Source organism: Arvicola amphibius, chromosome 1 (assembly GCF_903992535.2).
Source record: "Arvicola amphibius chromosome 1, mArvAmp1.2, whole genome shotgun sequence".
Lineage (NCBI taxonomy): Eukaryota > Metazoa > Chordata > Mammalia > Rodentia > Cricetidae > Arvicola > Arvicola amphibius.
The window spans coordinates 56,365,908-56,383,580 of NC_052047.1; the positions used below are offsets into that span (position 1 = coordinate 56,365,908).

At 45.0% G+C, this 17,673-nt stretch overlaps 1 protein-coding gene across 1 annotated transcript in view; it reads left to right on the forward strand.

The window, feature by feature from the left end:
- Positions 1–17,673, forward strand: part of Prom1 (prominin 1) — a 110,576-nt gene that overhangs the window by 16,707 nt on the left and 76,196 nt on the right. Inside the window, 1 exon segment of the mRNA XM_042054961.1 lies at positions 1,542–1,912. Within this exon segment, the coding sequence (XP_041910895.1) occupies positions 1,687–1,912 (226 nt within the window). The 5' untranslated portion in view covers positions 1,542–1,686.

Sequence of the window (17,673 nt, forward strand, 5' to 3'; positions counted from 1 at the left end):
CCTGGAATTAGATCTGTAGATCAGGCTGGCCTCGAATTCACAGAGATCTGCTTGCCTCTGCCTCCTGGCTTGGGTTCTTTATTTTTTATATTTACCTGCTGAATGGAGATACTTTATGGCAGAATAGAAAGAACCATGTTTCTCTCCATCATTGCTGTATCCTGTTCCCTTCCCAGATGTGGTGGCGGCCATCATTAGGATTCCTATTTCTCACCATCTCTTCAAAGGTGGACAGGAGCCTCCTTTGGCCCTGCCTCTCACTTCCCCGGTGCCTAGTCAATGGAGATTGTAACTTGGAATGGAGGTCTCATAGGATGACCTGTAGAGATATTTTGTTTATGCTCTAACAAATAAAGCTAACCTGGTGATCACAGTGCAGAGCTAAGCCACTGGTTAGCCACAGAAGCCAGGTAGTGGTGGCTCACACCTCTAACAGTCCCAGCTCTTTGGAGATAGAGGCAGCCGGATCTCTGTAAGTCCAAGGCCATCCTGGACTATGTGAGACTGAATCTGTCTAAAAGAGAAACAGAGCTTTCACAAAGATGAGCTCAGCACTTAGGGTCACACACCTTTAATTCCAGCTCTAGGGAGGTGGAGACAGGAGTGCTATGGCTGGGTGGAGAGGGGAATATAAGGCGGGAGGAGACAGGAGCACAGGGCAATCTGAGTCATAGAGATGGATTCAGTCTGAGATGCAGCCTGGAGGTTCGTAGGGACAGGGCCGCCCCTTTGGTCTGAGCTTTGGTAGAGGTAAGAACTCTAGTGACTGGCTGCTCTGCTTCTCTGATCCTTCAGCTTTCACCTGATAGCTGACTCGAGTTTTTATTATTAAGACCAATTAGAATTCGTGCAACAGTGACCTGGTGGGCTTATCAGAAAAGCAGATTTCAATTTCTGTTTGTCTATGACCTTGAGGCCATGACTTTCGGGTTTGGGTTAGGCACAGTGATGGATGCCTGGAATTTGATCTGTTAGCAAACAAGCAGAGTTAAGTTATAGAAGTTGTATCTTCAGAGCAAAGAGGGTGGTAGAAACGTAGGCAAGCTAAGCACCATTTACAGTTGGGGGTCTCTGTGGCACCAGCGGGAGCTTGGGAGGGTGGGTGAGCCTGGAGCATCAGAGCTTTGCCGAAGGAAGAAAACACCGAGGTGGATTCTGGTCCTACTGTGCCTGCATGGTGCAGGTTACTAAAGTTTTTTCCACATGAGTTCCCTCATCTAGAAGGTGGGGTTATGCCTTAGGAACATGTAGGATAGCACCTGGAACACAGCACGAGCTCTGTGAGCATCCGTTTCCAAGAACAAACAGCTTCCTCAACCCTGCCTGGTGTTCCCAACCCTGGAAAGGAATGTGTTCTGAATCAGTCCATTCCCCCAGCTTCCTGATAGTCCCTACCTGCAGCTTGGGAGCAGTTTTGTGTTTGGCTTCCACGCACCCCAATTAGGCCTAACTGTTTAAGTCACACTACATCCCCCAGTGGTGGGCTCCTGGCACAGGCAAGGCCATCTCTAAGTAACCAATGTTCTTTCTCTCCCTGCCAGGCATGGTCCTTTGAGTGAATGACCTCCTTGGAGACCATTCCTCTGCTCCTCTTGCTACCATCCAGGAGGCAGAAGATTCCACAGGTCCAGGAAAGGTCCATTGCCCCCAACCTTCCAGATACTACCTCATGCTTGGGGAATTAGGATGACCATGGCTCTTATATTCAGTGTCCTGCTGCTACTGGGACTGTGTGGAAATATTGCTTCAGGAGATCAGCCTGTGTCCACAAGCACTCCTGGGGCTTTGGATTATGAATTGCCTACCTCAGAGTATGAGACCCCAGACACATTCAATGCCGGGACCGTTGGCCCTCTCTACCGAATGGTACACATCTTCCTTCAGGTGGTCCAGCCGAATGATTTCCCCCAAGGTAAGTGCTGACCATGGGGAAGATGGATTTGTCTCTCTTGGTTTCTGAATGACCACACCACCCACATAGAAAATATTCAGCACTGTACAAGATGAAGTTCAAAAGCTTTGGCCATACAGGGGCAGAAAATATTTATATAGAATTTAAATGTGTATCTGGTTAAGCTAGGTGAGAAACAAAATCGAATCTTTCTGCTTGGTTGCTTTTTCATTTTATCTTGCTTTATTTTGCCTTGAGCAATGCATTGTTCCAAAGCACACACATACCCAAAGTGAAAATTAGGGTAAAAATACAAGTTCTTTATTGTGGAATGAGAGATTGAGAATTACCTGGCAGCTGTTGCTTGCATCACTTAAAGATTTTACTCTTCCCTGCCCACCACCAACTGCAGTCTGTGGGCAAGGGCAGACCTGTCTAGACCTGATTTCTGACTGAGGGTTTCAGTACTAGGAGTTTAATGTGGGGGTGTTGGTCACTTCAGAGGGTACAGCTTTGTGGTCACGGCTGTTCTCTGTACACAGTACTGATGTTTCTTTGGCCTTCGTATAATTCTTTAACCTGGAAGCCCCCTGGGGTGTGTGTGTGTGTGTGTGTGTGTGAGAGAGAGAGAGAGAGAGAGAAAGAGAAAGAGAGAGAGAGAGAAAGAGAGAGAGAGAGATCCCAGGGAAAACATCTTTAAGAGGACAGTGTTCTGCCTTGTAGGTGAGCTTAGTTTCGGTTTCACCTCTGCTAAGCTTGACAGAAATTTGAGCCACGGTCATTGGTTATAAAACTTATGGCAGTCCAAAAGATGAAAGTAGAAGACAATACAACGAGGAGAGTGTAGATGGTCTTGGCTAGTGTTTTAAGAGGCGTGTGTGTGTGTGTGGGGGGGCTTATCACTGCTCACATTATGGGGCTGTGTTCGCTAAGCTGTTTTTATTTTCATAATCCATTTGTTTTTATTTTATGTGCATAGGTGTGTGTGAGGGTGTAGGTTCTCCAGAACTAGAGTTACAGATAGCAGTGAGGCACCATGTAGGTGCTGTGAATTGAACCTGGGTTCTCGGGAGGAACAGCCAGTGCACTTAACCACTGAGCCATCTCTCCAGCCCAGACTGGTTAAGTTTTTTTTTTTTAAATTTATTTATTGTCCCTTTTATTGAAATACATTTTTTTATTGAAAATTTCCATCTCCTTCCCTCCTCCTCCCCCTTCCCTCCCCTCCCCTCCACCCATATCCCCACTCCCTCTCCAAGCCAAGGAGCCATCAGGGTTCCCTACTCTGTGTTAAGTCTAAGGTCCTCCCAACTCCCCCCAGGTCCAGGTAGGTGAGCAACCAAGCTGACAAGGCCCACACAGAGCCCATCCACGCCGTAGAATCCAAGCCCATCGCCATTGTCCTTGGCTTCTCAGTCAGCCTCCACCTTCGGCCACATTCAGAGAGTCGGGTTTGGTCTCATGTTCCATCAGTCCCGTTCCAACTGGAGTTGGTGATCTCCCGTTAGTTCTGTCCCACCGTCTCCATGGGTGAACGCACCCCTCACGGTCCTGACTTTCTTTCTCATGTTCTCCCTCCTTCTGCTCCTCATCAGGGACCTTGGGAGCTCAGTCCGGTGCACCAATGTTGGGCTTGCCAGCTTGTCAGTTTGGAGAATGAGGGATCGCCTAGATCAGGCTGGCCTGCTGGTATGGACATGTCTGTGGGATTGTGTCTTGCCTGCCTAACTGAGGTGGGATGGAAGATCCGCACCTAATGTGGACAGTATTGTTTCAAGAGCCTGGCCCTTGTACACAAATGAAGACAGCTAGCCAAGGAAGCAGGAGCAGTGAATAGGCAGGTGGCTTGGGCGTGTTCGTTATTTTTCCTCTTGACTGTGGATGTGATGCAATTGGCTACTTGCGATCCTGCCTCAACTTCCCTGAAATGCTGGACCATAACCTAGAGTTGTGAGCCAACTGAACTCTTTCTGCCCCATGTTGCTTTTTGTCAGGATTTTTTTTTTAATCATAAATCGAATGAGAACAGGGCTGTTTATAGTTTCATTAAATGCATGTTCATTGGCATTTTTATTGTGTTTGGGTTAGACTCACTTGACACAGTCTGAAGTACTCTTGTCAAAGTTCTGTTTAAATTTCAATTCTAAGAAATAAATCAGTTTGGGCCTTTCGTGTCTCTGAAGATGACTTTGAACTAACTCTGTCTACTGTCTCTGTCAAATCTGTATGCTGAAATGAGAAAACAGGAGAGGTTGGTTGTTAGCATTGTTTGCATAGTATCTGTTTGGAATAGCTATCTGGATTTTTTTTATAGAATTACTATGAATGTTACTGTAGAAACAGGTAACTCCTACTATTCCTAGTCAGTTTTTAGTTTTGTTTTTCCAGACAGAGTTTTTCTATGCAGCCCTGGTTGTTCTGGAACTCGCTCTGTAGACCAGGCTGACATTGAAGTTGCATATTGGCTGCTCTGCCTCCCAAGTGCTGGACTTAAAGGTGCGCACCACTACAGCCTGGATCCTGGTTATTTTAAATTTTTTATTTGTGTGTGTATCTCTAGTGATTGCATATGCATATTTGCATATGGGGGAAGGTGCATGGGTGTGTGGAAGCTAGAGGCTGATGTGAATTTCCTTTATTGCTTTTCACCAGCTGGATACATGCATGCTGCTGCACCTGTCTTACACGGCTGCTATCTGTCCAGTCTCAGGTCCTCACGCTTGTGTGGCAGATATTTTCCAACTGAGCCATCATCTCCTAAGCCCCTAATCCTCTTTTTTTTTTTTTTTAAAAAAAAAATGTGTGTAGAAAGCTTAGAATTCAGTTGTTTTGTATGAATTTACAATGAATTCAGAAGAGTTGAAACTGGCGTGTCTCACTCAAAGGCATGTTTTACAATTAGCTTATTCTATAATCTCTTTCCATAACTCTTCCCTGTTACTCCCTCTGGATTTCGTAGGGAGGCTCTTCATACTTTGTAAGGCAATGCATATTCAAAGCCTTCGCTTAAGTGACCAGGCTAGCTGAGGGTGTATTTACAGGTCTTACAGGGTGTATTTAAATTCCATCAGCAGCATTGTTAGGTTAGAAGAGAGCTGTCTGGAGAGTAGAGATCTGAACATTCTGAGGGTGTTAGCCTTCTGGTAGCTTGGGCTCATTGTAATGAAGAGAGACATGCCTGAGTTACAGCAGCAGACCAAAGCAGGACAATTTTCCCTTTGAAGGGGAAAATTATTAGAGTGTTTCCAGAACATAATGTTGAATTTGACAGTTGACACCTTAGGGTTTCAATTTCCTTCTCTCATCCCAGTTTACATTGTTCCACCCAATTACCAGATTTCATAATAGTCTCCAAGTGTCCCTAAGTGCTTTATATTGTCAAGGACATGAATGAAATAGACACGCTTTCATCTGGGGCCCGTACATGCCATAGGTGCCATATCATGGGGCATACCCTTCGAATATTAACCCAAACAGAAAATTTTGAGATAAGTCTAATATGTTGATAGATATATGCTGGCTAGTTTTATGTCAACTAGACACACTAGAGTTATCTGAAAGGAGGGTAGTTTAATTGAGAAAATTATAGCCTCCGTAAGATCTAGCTTTAAGGCATGTTCTTAATTGGTGATTGATGGCGGAGGACTCAGCCCATTGTGAGTGGCACCATCCCTGGGCCACTGGTTCTGGGTTCTAGAAGAAAGCCATGAGAAGCAAGCCTTAAATAGCACCTCTCCTTGGCCTGTGCATCAGTTCCTGCATCTAGGTTCCTTCTCTGTTGGGATTCCTGTCCTCACTTCCCTCAGTGATGTACTATATGATGCAGAAGTACAAGCCAAATAAACCCGTTCCTCCACAACTTGCTTGGGTCACAGTGTTTCATTGTAACAATAGAAACACTAAGATAGATGGTGTTATCCATAGGTCTGTGCTTCTGCCTGAGTTTAGTGTAGACTGAGGAGTGGTAGAAGAAGAAACAACACTGAAGCCTGGGTTCCCTCTGCTTGCCATGCATCTCGTGCCCAACAAAATTAGTTTACTGTTATCATTTGAAGTTCATGAAAGAAGCCCATGTTTCATCTTGAAGAGGGTAGAGATGGAACAGCTTTGTTCTGTTGGGACTTGAGATACAGTTTTATTTCTTGGACAAAAGAGAATGGATATGAATAGATCAAGAATGTGGGTAACTGAGCCATAGCACAGTACATTCTACAACCTGGTATGGTTACCTCATGAACTTCTTCCTGGCTTGGAGTCAACCAGACAAGAGATTGCATGCTAGCCTGAGGCTCACTAAGAAGAAAGCTGTTCATCACCTTGGGTGTCCCTGTGCTGAAGGCTGAGAATTTTGTTTTCTTGCTGAGTGGTTACATATCCTTTCCTTGATGCATGCTTAGAGATAGAAACAGACAATCAGGCCTGCTATGGTGGCTCACACAGGTAGGATTTGCTGAAGGAGGCAGAGGCAGGAGGATCACGAGTTCGAGGCCAGTCTGGGCTACCCATTTTAATAAAAGAACAGAAAAGACATAGACAGTCAGATACACATCCTTCCTCTCCTCCTCTTTTCACCAGGTACAAATCTCACCATGAGGACTCTGCCTATATGCTTATATATACTATATACCTAATAACTAAACTTAGTTATTCCTCAAAGGTCATACCTTCAAAGGCCAACATATTGGATCTTGGCTTATGAATTTGGGAGGTACAGGGACAGCCTGTACCAATGGATGTCTTGGTCTTTGTTCTGTTGCTGTGAAGAGATGTCATAACCAGCAACTTTTATAAAAGAAAGCATTTAAATGGGACTTGCTTACAGTTTCAGAGATTTAGTCCTTTGTGATCATGGCAGGGAGTATGGTGGCACAAAGGCAGACGTAGTGCTTGAGAAGTAGATGGGAAGTAGTTCTACATCCAGATCCCCAGGCAACAGGAAGAGAGAGCCACTGGGCCTGGCTTGGTCTTTTGAAACCTCAAGGCCACCCCCAAAGAAGCGCTTCCTTTAAAAAGGTTGTACCTACCCATGCAAGGCTTTACCTCCTAGTCTACCAGTGCCACTCTCTAATGATAAGCACTTAAATGTATGAGCTTGGGGGGGGGCATTCTTATTTAAACCACCACAGTGGGCAAGAGAGCATGTTCATGGAATAGTTTGGCCATGGTCAATAAGAGTCAAAGCTGGAAAGAAGGAAGACCAGGCAGCATCCATTGAGAAGCATTTATTGATCATCCCAACTTCCTGTGGTGCGCTTGTTGAGTGTTGTGAGCCAGAGTCTAAGTGGAATTGGGTTTGGGGAGTCTCATCAGTGCTTGGAGAGCAGATCACATGGAGGTGGATGCCCCTCCAGTGGTCTAGAAGGATAACTATGAACATATAGCCAAGTGGAAAGTCGGGAAGAAGGCACGTGATGAATGCAGTATCCATTTCATGTCCAAAGGACTGTGTTTATGTCTTAGCTTTTCCAATGTCCTGCAGGGATGATCCAGGTCAAGTTATTAACTCCCAGGTCTTTGTTTCTTGTAGATGGAATCTGAACCACTTTATGGTTCTTATTCGTGAGGCTTAAACGAGATGTTGTATGTAAAGCCTATGTTTAAACCCGTGCCTGATGGGCACCATGAAGAGCCGATAATTGGGGTTTCTATTAACTTTATTACCTGAGAGGAAAAGTTGGCCAAATATGATGTGTAAGTTGATGTAAGGAGGGGACGTGGGAACAAGATGACTCCCTAGGCATTATTTTTATTCTTTTATTTATCTTTATTGACTCTTTGGGAGTTTCACATCAAGCACCCCAATTCTGCTTAAGTTGTTAGAAAGAGGCAGACTGGGAGACCTTTGTTTCTGAGACTCGTTGTTTGCTCAGTCGTCCTTGGCTTCCTATGGGTAATTTTCTTTTCCTTATATTTTAATATGGTGCTCTTAAAATAACCATGGGCTAGGTATTGCAACAAAACTACAAACAATGTAAAGAATAACACCCAGATTTTTTTTTGAAAAAGGAGTTAATACAACCATAAGAGAATATGAGAAGTTACAGCCTTTGCATGTAGATTGTGGGCACCGCAGACGATCCACTGCACGTGTTAAATAGTGCCTCTTCCAATTCTGTGTGGCAACAATGTGCTTGTTCTAGACTCAGCCATTCTCAGGAAGAAAGCAAAGAAAAAAACCAGACTTGTTTGCATTCATTTTATGAAATATTGTAAAATAATTGCTCACCCTGCTTTAGCATATTCTTAATTAGATCTTAGGATGGTTGGCCTATTTCAAAAAGTATCTCCAGACTAATAGGATTTGATCCTGGGATCTGGTGCATTGACTAGGAGGTAGAAATGGCTCTTGAGGGGGAGTGAGGCTCCCATGGAGTTGGGGATCCCCTCAGGACCTTAGAGTCTCGATGCTCTCCGTCTTGTAGGTAAATAAGTTCATTGGCTGAGTGATCAGAGAGTTGAACATCAGGGCAGAGGGTCGTGCCGTGGCCCCCAGTGAGGCATGAGATGGCCTTGTCCAGATTCCCTCTGCCTCCTCTCAGAACTCCCGAAGACCTTTGCATCTCCTGCCTCCTCCCAGCCCTGCCTTTTTGCCCTCACTCTCGATCCCTACCGTTTTTGTTGTATAGAATTTATTTACCCATGTTACAAGTTTCAGATTAGTTTCCTGGAGAAAACTGGGGGCAGCTCATTTCCAACTCAAAACCCCTGGGGAAGCCAATCAACCATGGATCCTCTCAATAACCATGGCCAGAGTTGTGCTGAGTGGGCCCGGCTGCTTTGAGCCATTGCTGTCACCACAACATCAGAAGCAGAGAGAGGTGGTTCCAGGAAAGTTGGTTGGCCTGGGGATAGTCCAACAGGTGTGTCTGTACTAACATCTAGGTACTAGATTATAGCACCTCTACTAGATGACACACTAGATTATAGCACCTGTATGTTCTCACCTAATTCATACAAAGCAGTCATTGTCCTTTATAGATCGTGTGACTCACGTTGGCACTGGACCTTGCCAAAAATAAGGTCACCAAGGCAAAAACTGAAGTGCCTTTTTCCTTGTTCCCCAGTCTCTGCTAGAAGGCCTGTACCTCTCCTTCCATCCCAGCAGCCTTACAGGATTACAAGCTGCCCACTCTGAACTCTCTTAGTGTCTGAGGAACTGCGGCTGAGGCTGGAACACTGAGTAGATTGCCCAGTGACTGCAGCTTTGTTCTTCCCAAGGAGTGAGACTCAAAAGGCTTAGAATGCTTCTATGTTCCTTGTGCTGATGGCCTGAAGACCACACCGAGCGTCTGTTTTACATTTCTTTCTATGTGAGTTCACGCGCATGCCTACCTATGTACTCCGTCCACAGCTCACGTGTGGAGATCAGAGGACAGTTTGCGGGAATCGCTCTTCTGATTCCACCATGTAGATCCCAGGGAATCGAACAGAGATTGCCAGGTCTGGTAGCCAGCGCCTTTACCCACAGAGCCATCTTGCCAGCTTCCATGCTGACCTTTGGCCAACGTCCCTGACTCTATGGATAGAGATATTTCCTCCACACTGTGCTTGCACGGTCCCTAGTGCCCTGTGTGTGTGTGTGCATATGTGTGTGAATGCATATGTGTATGTGAATGCATATGTGTGTGTGCATATGTGTGTGGGGGGGGGTTGGTTGATCAGTATGTCACAGTATGACTTGCACTTCAAGTCTCTGTGTCTGTCTCCCCCCCTTCATTGCGCAACCATGTAGCCAAACTGCAAGACACGTCCTACCAACTATTGCCTTGTTTCCTCGTACACACAGAGTTTCTCTGGCTGAAATGTGATCCTGTCTTTCTGTAAGCTACTAGAAAGCAGCAGGAAACGTCTTTCAAAAGGCTCTAGAAGCTGGGCTTCCTGCTCATTGAGGCCCTGCCCTGACTGGAATGCTTCAGGAGTTTCCCCCAGGAAGCAGGAGATTAGCGGGAGCACAAACACGGGAGGCCCCTCAGCAGCTGCAGGCTGAAGCCAGCCTGGCAGGGAAACAGGCCCTCAGCCCCTGGAGGAGCAGCTGTAAAGTGTGGTCTGTGTAGGGCAGTGCCAGGTCAGGAGGCCCAGCAGAGTGAATGTTCGCGTGCACACGAAAGATCAGAACCCCACGGTATGTCTGGGGTCTAGATTTACAAAACCCCGGCCTCTGAGTGACAGTAAAGAGCCTGTGCCTGGATCAGACTCCCAACTCTACTAGCTCTTTGACGGTGAGCAAGTTACTTAACCTCTCTGTTCGCCTAGAAGACAACAGTTAATAACACGATCTTCTCTGGGGGTCACTGTATTTGAGTATTAAGCAAATAGTATTATAAAGCCCTTAGAATAACACTTGATAGTAACACTTATTGGCATTTATTTGTTTATCAAATGCCATATGAATGTTTATGATCTGTATTGGTTACGGTCAGGTTTTGGAGGTCACAGAGACAAGAGAAGCTGTTACATGACCTGTGCTTCTTGGCTTTGCAGGGTGGTGGTAACAGATGGTCACGGGCCGGGCACTTACGCCAGCCCTGGAATAGTGTATCATAACCGGAAGCCAAAAGTCTAAAATCAAGGCATAGACACAGCTTTGCCTTCTCCATAGACCCCAGGAGAGAATGCTGCTGACTTCCTCCAGTCTGACGGTGCCAAGTGTCTTTTGGCCCGTGTGGGGTCACTGCCATCTGTCCCTCCTCCTCTTTTTAGGACCTTACTATCCCAGAATGCAGTCCTCTCTGGATACTGAACTCGTAGTTAAATGTATGTAAAGATTTTCCCACAAATAACATTTGTAGGTTCTAGGGTTGGCCCTTGGATATGTCGTTTTTAATGGTCCCCATTCAACCCGCTACACTTTTTCCCTTCTTCCTTGGTTCTCTTAATAACCCTGTGCTCCTCAGAGACGCTAAGCCTCAAATTCTATTCTTAGAAAGTGGACCAGATTGTCACCTGGTTTGTCCAATTCCAAGCACTCACATGGCAGCTCTGCAAAGCCTTCCTTCGGGGTGGGAGCCTGGTGCTGTCTGGCTGGGAGCTTTCAAAGACTCAGAAGCTCCCCTCCTCCCAAATCAGCTCTGCTACAGGTAGACTGGGCCACGGTCACCACGAGGTTTGAATGGTGTGCTCATGGTGGTTCTGATTGATAGTGGCAGAGAAACGAGGGGAGGTTTCCCCGAAGGACTAGAGTTTGAACTGAGCTGAGAACATGTGTGGTTGAATCCCAGAAGCAGGGAGAGGCTGAGTGATGCTAGCTGACAGATGGACCCAGGAAAGGACCCAGAGAGCAGGAAAACGAGCTGGGAGGGCAGGGTTTGTAGGTAGATGGATGTCAGACAAGCTGTGGAGTGTTCCACAGACAGTAGGAAGTTAGAGATCACTAAGAAAACCTACACTCTTGACCATAGATAGCTACGTGCAGGAGGCCACAGAGAAGTGCGTAGTTCCTCTCCACCTTCTAAGAATCCCTGTTACATCTGTAGTAGGGCTAGCTTGTTCTTACTCCAGCTTCAGTGTTACCTGGGGGCTTAGCAGAAACTGTTAATTATAGTAATTTCCTACTTTTTAAAAATAGTAAAAAATTTACAAAGTAAAAATATGTGTATAGATCAACATGGATAAGCTATCAAATTGACTTTCCACAAATATCACACATTACAGCAGAGAAGGGACCTGTCTCCCACAAGATCACAACTAATACTTGCTTTCTGGTCACTGTCTGCCAAGAGTAACCAGCCACTCTGCCAACCTGTGGTGGCGAAGACTGGTTATTCCTGGTAGAGTCACCCCAAATGTACTCCCTTGGTTCCGGCTTCTCATTTATGAGACTATTTGTTATGTACAGTTGTAATGTGTGCATATCAAATTTTGTTAATCCACTCAACTTAGTGTTCGAGAGTTTCTGGTTGAGTCATTCTGTACTGTACTGCCGTGCAAGCACTTCTGAGGACTTGAGTTCAGCTCCTCAGAACTCAGATAAAAATCAAGACACACGTTTGTAACCCAAGAGCAGGGGTGTGGGAGAAACGGGCACTTTCTTTCATCTTACCTGCCAAAGCAGAGCTTCAAACTCACTGGGAGACCCCATCTCAACAAATGAAAGGCAAAACAATCCATGAAAGAGACCAGATATCAACCCCTGGCTTCCACACGTACCACACTCTAACACACTAAGACATGTGCCTCAATACACTTGAAAAAGAAAAAAGAAAACATTACCAGAAAACATTTGAGATGCACACAAGAGCAGAGACAAATTATGACAAGACCCGCCCCTTTTCAGCAACACTCTCCTCGGGGTGCCCTTTCCCTAGCCTGTATCCCTCTCTTTATTTTGAGGCAAATTCCATGATTCCCAGCTGGGTTAAATGCAGTAATGCAGAATCCGTGAATAAGGTGGTTTGATTGTATTTATAAAGGTCAGATCAAGGTTCACACGTGAGACAAAACCATCTATAGATGTTGCCATACATTCAAAGCAAAAGTCAGATAATGTTTGGTCATGTCTTTCTTAGATGCCTCTCCTATGGTGGCCCTGATGGTTGGGGTCTTGTTCATTCAATTTTTGAGAAACAAATGTGATACTCTGGAAAATTTTGTGACTTGAAATTTTCACGTATCAGGGGCATCTTTCCATGCTTGTTATTATAATGTTTTCTAGGTTTTTTTTTTTAAAAAAAAACCCTATTTTAATAAAAAAATTTAAACCACCCTTTGGACAATCTTTTGATGTACAGCCAAGACTTAAATTTTGTTTTTATTATGAGTTAATTGAAGTTCCAAAATTAGTGTTTCTGATATAAATCACATATCCTTTATAATTGTAGGCTTCTTTGTTTTGATTTCTTTGAAGTATAGCAAAAGCAAAAACACTTGCGGCTCAGAGTTCCAGATTTGTATTTTATTTTTTCCCCTCATATATCCAAACCTCTGGCCTTTATTAAGGCTTTACATTTGATTTATGTGCATGTGTGTGGTGCTGGGAATTGATCCCAGCGTCCTCCCATTGAGCTACATACTCATATTTTTGACTTATTTTTTTTTAAGTGCTCAATGTCTTTACATTCATGTTTCTTCTGGTGATATTTGGTCACCACACATTAATAACTATATTATTAGTGTATATGAAAAGCAGACAACAGCTGGTTAGCAAATTTGGTGTCATAGGCAGAATTTTATCTACACAATTCATATATAGAAGTCCTAACCCCCATTACCTCAGGATTTGCAAATTAGGATCAGTGAAGATGTAATTTATGGTTAAGATGATGCCACACTAGAGCAGGCTGTTGGGTGTGTGTTTGTGTGTGTGTTGTCTTGTGTGTATGTGGATGCTCATATCTGTGAGTGTCTATGTGGAGGCCAAAGATCCATATTGGTACCTTTCTCTATCTTTCTCCACCTTGTTTTCTGAGACAGGATCTCTGTTTGGGCTAGACTGGCTAGTCAGTGAGCCCTCAGGATCCCTCTGTCTCTGCTGCACTGGTCTGGTCTACAGTCACAGATGAGGGCTGTGCCTGGCTCTTGTCTGGTTGCTGGGGAATCTAAATGGAGGTCTTCATCCTTACACTGAACCATCTCCCCAGCACACGGTGTCTGTCCTTTCAGAGGAGAAAATCTGGAGACAGACACAGGCAAAATGCTATATCTGGGTTGCTGTGTGTTCCCTGCTAAACAGGAATAGACCCAGTATTTATAGCTGGCCTTTACCAGCTCCTGGGGTATAACCATCCTGGTAGGAATGAAGATACGAGACAAACTTGTGCTAGCAAATGACTTGGCTGTCACTGGACCTAAGGAAACTGGAATCCCTCAGGAGTCTCAAGCTGGGAGAAGGAAAAGGCTGAAGCCTTGGGTCTTCAGAAGAGGAACTTGTCTCCTAGGGAAAGATGCACACAGGCCATTAGATACCTCACTGTAGAGACTGGGGCAGACAGTGTTGGGTTGATGGCAAGCAGAACCACTCTGTGTCCAGGACTGACTAATTATGCGTATGTTCTGCCTTTTGTTTAAAACCAAATCTCATGTCAGGGCCTGAGCTGTACTTTGGAGGACATTGGACCTCTTTGTTCCTCTTCCTTCCCAGTGTAGTTACACTGAATAAATCTCCCTTTTCAGCCTTTTTGCTATTATTTGTTTGTTTTGATAGATGAGTGGCCAAGCCTAGCTTGCTGGGGGTGCCAGGGCCTCAGCTCTGACCCTAACAACCCCAGTAACAGATAACTTTTAAAGGAAAAATTACCACCTTTTGTTCAGCTTCTCTCTCTCTCTCTCTCTCTCTCTCCACACACACACACATTAACACACACACACACACACACACACACACACACACACATATATATATATATACACACACATATATAGCTTGAGACTGTCTCCCATTGTGGCCCAGGCTTATCTTAAATTCACTCTGTCTTAGTTATGTTTCTATTGCTGTAATAAAACACCACAATCACGGCAACTTATAGAAGAAAATTTATAATTGACTTAACAGTTTCAGAGGGTAAGAGTCCATGACGGTAGAGCAAATGCAAGGCACCAGAAATAACCCAGAGCCTACGTATTGACCACAAGCAAAGCAAGAACACTGAGAATGGCACAAATCTTTTGAAATGGAAAAGTCCACCCCCAGTGACACACTTCCTCTGACATGGCCACGCCTCCTAATCCTTCTCAAAGAGTTCTACCTACTGGGTCCAAGTATTCAAACACGAGCCTATGGGGACCATTCTTATCCAAATCACAACTATGTAGCTCAAGTTGGCCTTGAACCTTTGATTCCTCCTGCGTCTGCTTTCTAATTCCAATCCTGTTCCACCCCAACTAGCCTGACTGAGCCCAGTTTTCGTTAATGCATTCTAATTTTAAAAGTTTAATTGCTTTTTTATAAATTTTGAATTGTATCTATTTCAGTTTGATTGTTAGTTTCTAAAAAAAAAGTCCCTGAGAACATCTGGGCCTCGTCCTATAGATATTGAAATATGATATTCTCATTTTTTTCTAGTAGTTTATTATTTCAATTTTTATCATCCCTTTTGCCTAGTATGACTAATGCCATTTAAGTAACTTTTACCCTTTTAAAAAGTTGTGATGACAATGGTTCCACCTCTGTTAGAGGAGTCATGTTGAGCTAGCCCTGGAGCTGTGAGCATGGGAGAGATGTCCCTATCCCTCATCTGTCTTGTGGCAGCATGGATGGAGGAATGATGCCCCCCTCAACCCATCAACACTTGAGGCATGTGGCAGGATTGGCCTGGTGTTCCTAAGAGTGGAAGAGCCATCCCTGACCTTAACCAACTACAACACTCGGGAGAGCATACCCTGCACCTCACCAGGGCAGCACGGTTGAGCCAGCCCTATTAATGCAGATGTGGGTAAGCCAGCCCCAAAGTAGTAAGCATAGGAGAGTGTCAGCACTTCTTATCTGTCTTGTGGTGGCATGAGTTGGGGAGAGTTGCCCTCTTTTCCCACCCATCAATACCTGGGGCAGACGGGAGAGCTGGTACTGTGGTCATAGGAGTGGGTGAGACACCCTAGGAGCGTAGGTATGAGTAAGCCAGCCCCAAAGTTCTAAACATGGAAGAGCTGTCCCTATTTCTCATCTGGTGGACCAACCCTACAGCTACCCAGGCCCAGACTCAGGGTTATGACTTGGCCTGCCACAACATCCACTCCATCAAATTACCTATCGGAGCATGTGAAGGGACCTGACCCACAGACCCAAAGCTGCAGGATTTCCACAACACAGGGCAACAATAGGATGCTCAAGAAGAATCCTAGCTAGTGAGGGCCCAGCATTGGTAGTGTAGTAGAAACCAGAAGCCTAGAACTCTTTGCAAGGAACACTACAAGTAAAGATTATGGGCAAAGGGGTCTACGGTGTGACTTACTGTGTCACACTGCAGTTTCCATTATGAGATTTATAACTTTTTCCCATTTTTATATTTTTCCTTTTTTCTCTTAAATTTTGTTTTAGCTGGGAGGGGGCCCAGAGGCAATGGGCAGATTTGAGGGATGGGGAAATGAATGGGATCAAGATACATGATGTAAAAGACACAGTATAAACTAAAAAAAGTTGTGATGAGCTGGGCATGGTGTCACAGACCTTTAATCCCAGCACTCAAAAGGCAAAGACAGGCAGATCTCTGAGTTTGAGGTCAGCCTGGTCTATAAAGTGAGTTCTAGAACAGCCAGGGCTGTACAGAGAAACCCTGTCTTGATAAACAGACAGACAGATAAATAGACAAAAAGTTATGATAAAGACTAAATACAGCTGATACGGTCTATTCATTTAAAAATGGTAACGTCTTCAACAGCGCGCCCTCAAGTACACACAGACTCGTCCTTGGCTGTGACCTGTGCGTGGACTTCATTCGGAATGCCCCTTAGGCATTGTCTCCCCTTGCTGTCCTCTGGAACTCCGTGTGAAACTTACCCTCTTAGGCTATTGTTGCTGGGTGTGCGTCAGAAGGAAACAAACCGAAGTGGCTTCTTTCCAGTCTTTTGATTTTCTTAAACAATTGCCCTGAGTAGTTCCACGTGTCTGCTGGGAAACCAGAGAGCAGTGTCTGCTTCACCACTAGGGCAGGACTTTCTGCTGGGGCTTTCTTCACGTACTTCTTTTCCTGCTGGTTTGTGTGGATGGGTGCCCTGGGGTGGGCTAGTGTTTGCCAGCATGGGACTCCCAGATATGCTTTGATGACTGATCTGGCTCTTCTGCCCTTTCGTGTCTCTCTTAGTTAACTCTGGGATTCCCAAAGATGGTCATGTGACAGTTTTTCTCTAGAAGGAATCTGTTAAGCTCTTGGATCTTGGCTTTACAGTGTCTCAATCGGATGTTGTTAGTGATCGAAAACGTTGGGTATATTAACTGAGTCGAGGGCTCTCTGTGTACAGTCTGGGTGAGGGGAGAAGAAAAGGTTGCGTGTGCTTCAATATCCTCTTAGGCACTGGCTGACCCAGAAGCTCAGCCTAATGAGATTTGGACATGAGCATCTGGAGGGTAATTGAGCGAGACATGTTGAGGATGATGTTCCAGGCTTACTGACATCGTCTTGCGTTTCTTTAAAGAGACTTCCCCATCCAGGTATAACTTGTGCATGGATAAAACTGAGCAGAAACAAGTATGTGCTTCTGACATTTAAGCCAAATCAAGTTTCCTGACTATGGAAATGGCAGCTTCTCATGTCCATAATACAGCAACAGGGTGGCCCAGTCTATAATACAGCAACAGAAGGGCCCAGTTCATAATACAGCAACAGGGAGCTCCAGTCTATAATACAGCAAAAGGGTGGCCAGCTCACTCACATGGAAGTTAGAACTGTCTGAGGAGTTTGTGTCATTCTGTCCCCTTCTGTCTGGCAGCACTGTCTTCTCCCAGCCGAGGCTGTCACTCACCTGGATTATGGCCCAGGTTGGCCTTCAGCAGGTGTAGCAAAGACTGTGATGGTTGTGCTAGATGGCCTCCCTGCTGTCTCTGAGACTTGCTGAGCATTCCCCTGCCTCAGGTCCTGTGCACCTGTATTCCTTTTGAACCATTCTTTTGGATTTGCTTGTTTCCCATTTCCCTCCAATCTTTGGTCAGATTGCATCCCTTCGGGCCATTCCCTGACTCTCTTTCCTTCATTCTTCATCTCATATGCCCTAATATTGCAGTGGTACCCCTTCTCGGGGGTTTTACTATCTGTGGTTTTAGTTTTCCATAATCTAAAGTTTTTCATTGAAAATTTCAGTTATGCACAATTCGTAAACTTCAGGTTGTGTGTTTAGAGAAGCGTGATGAACTCTGT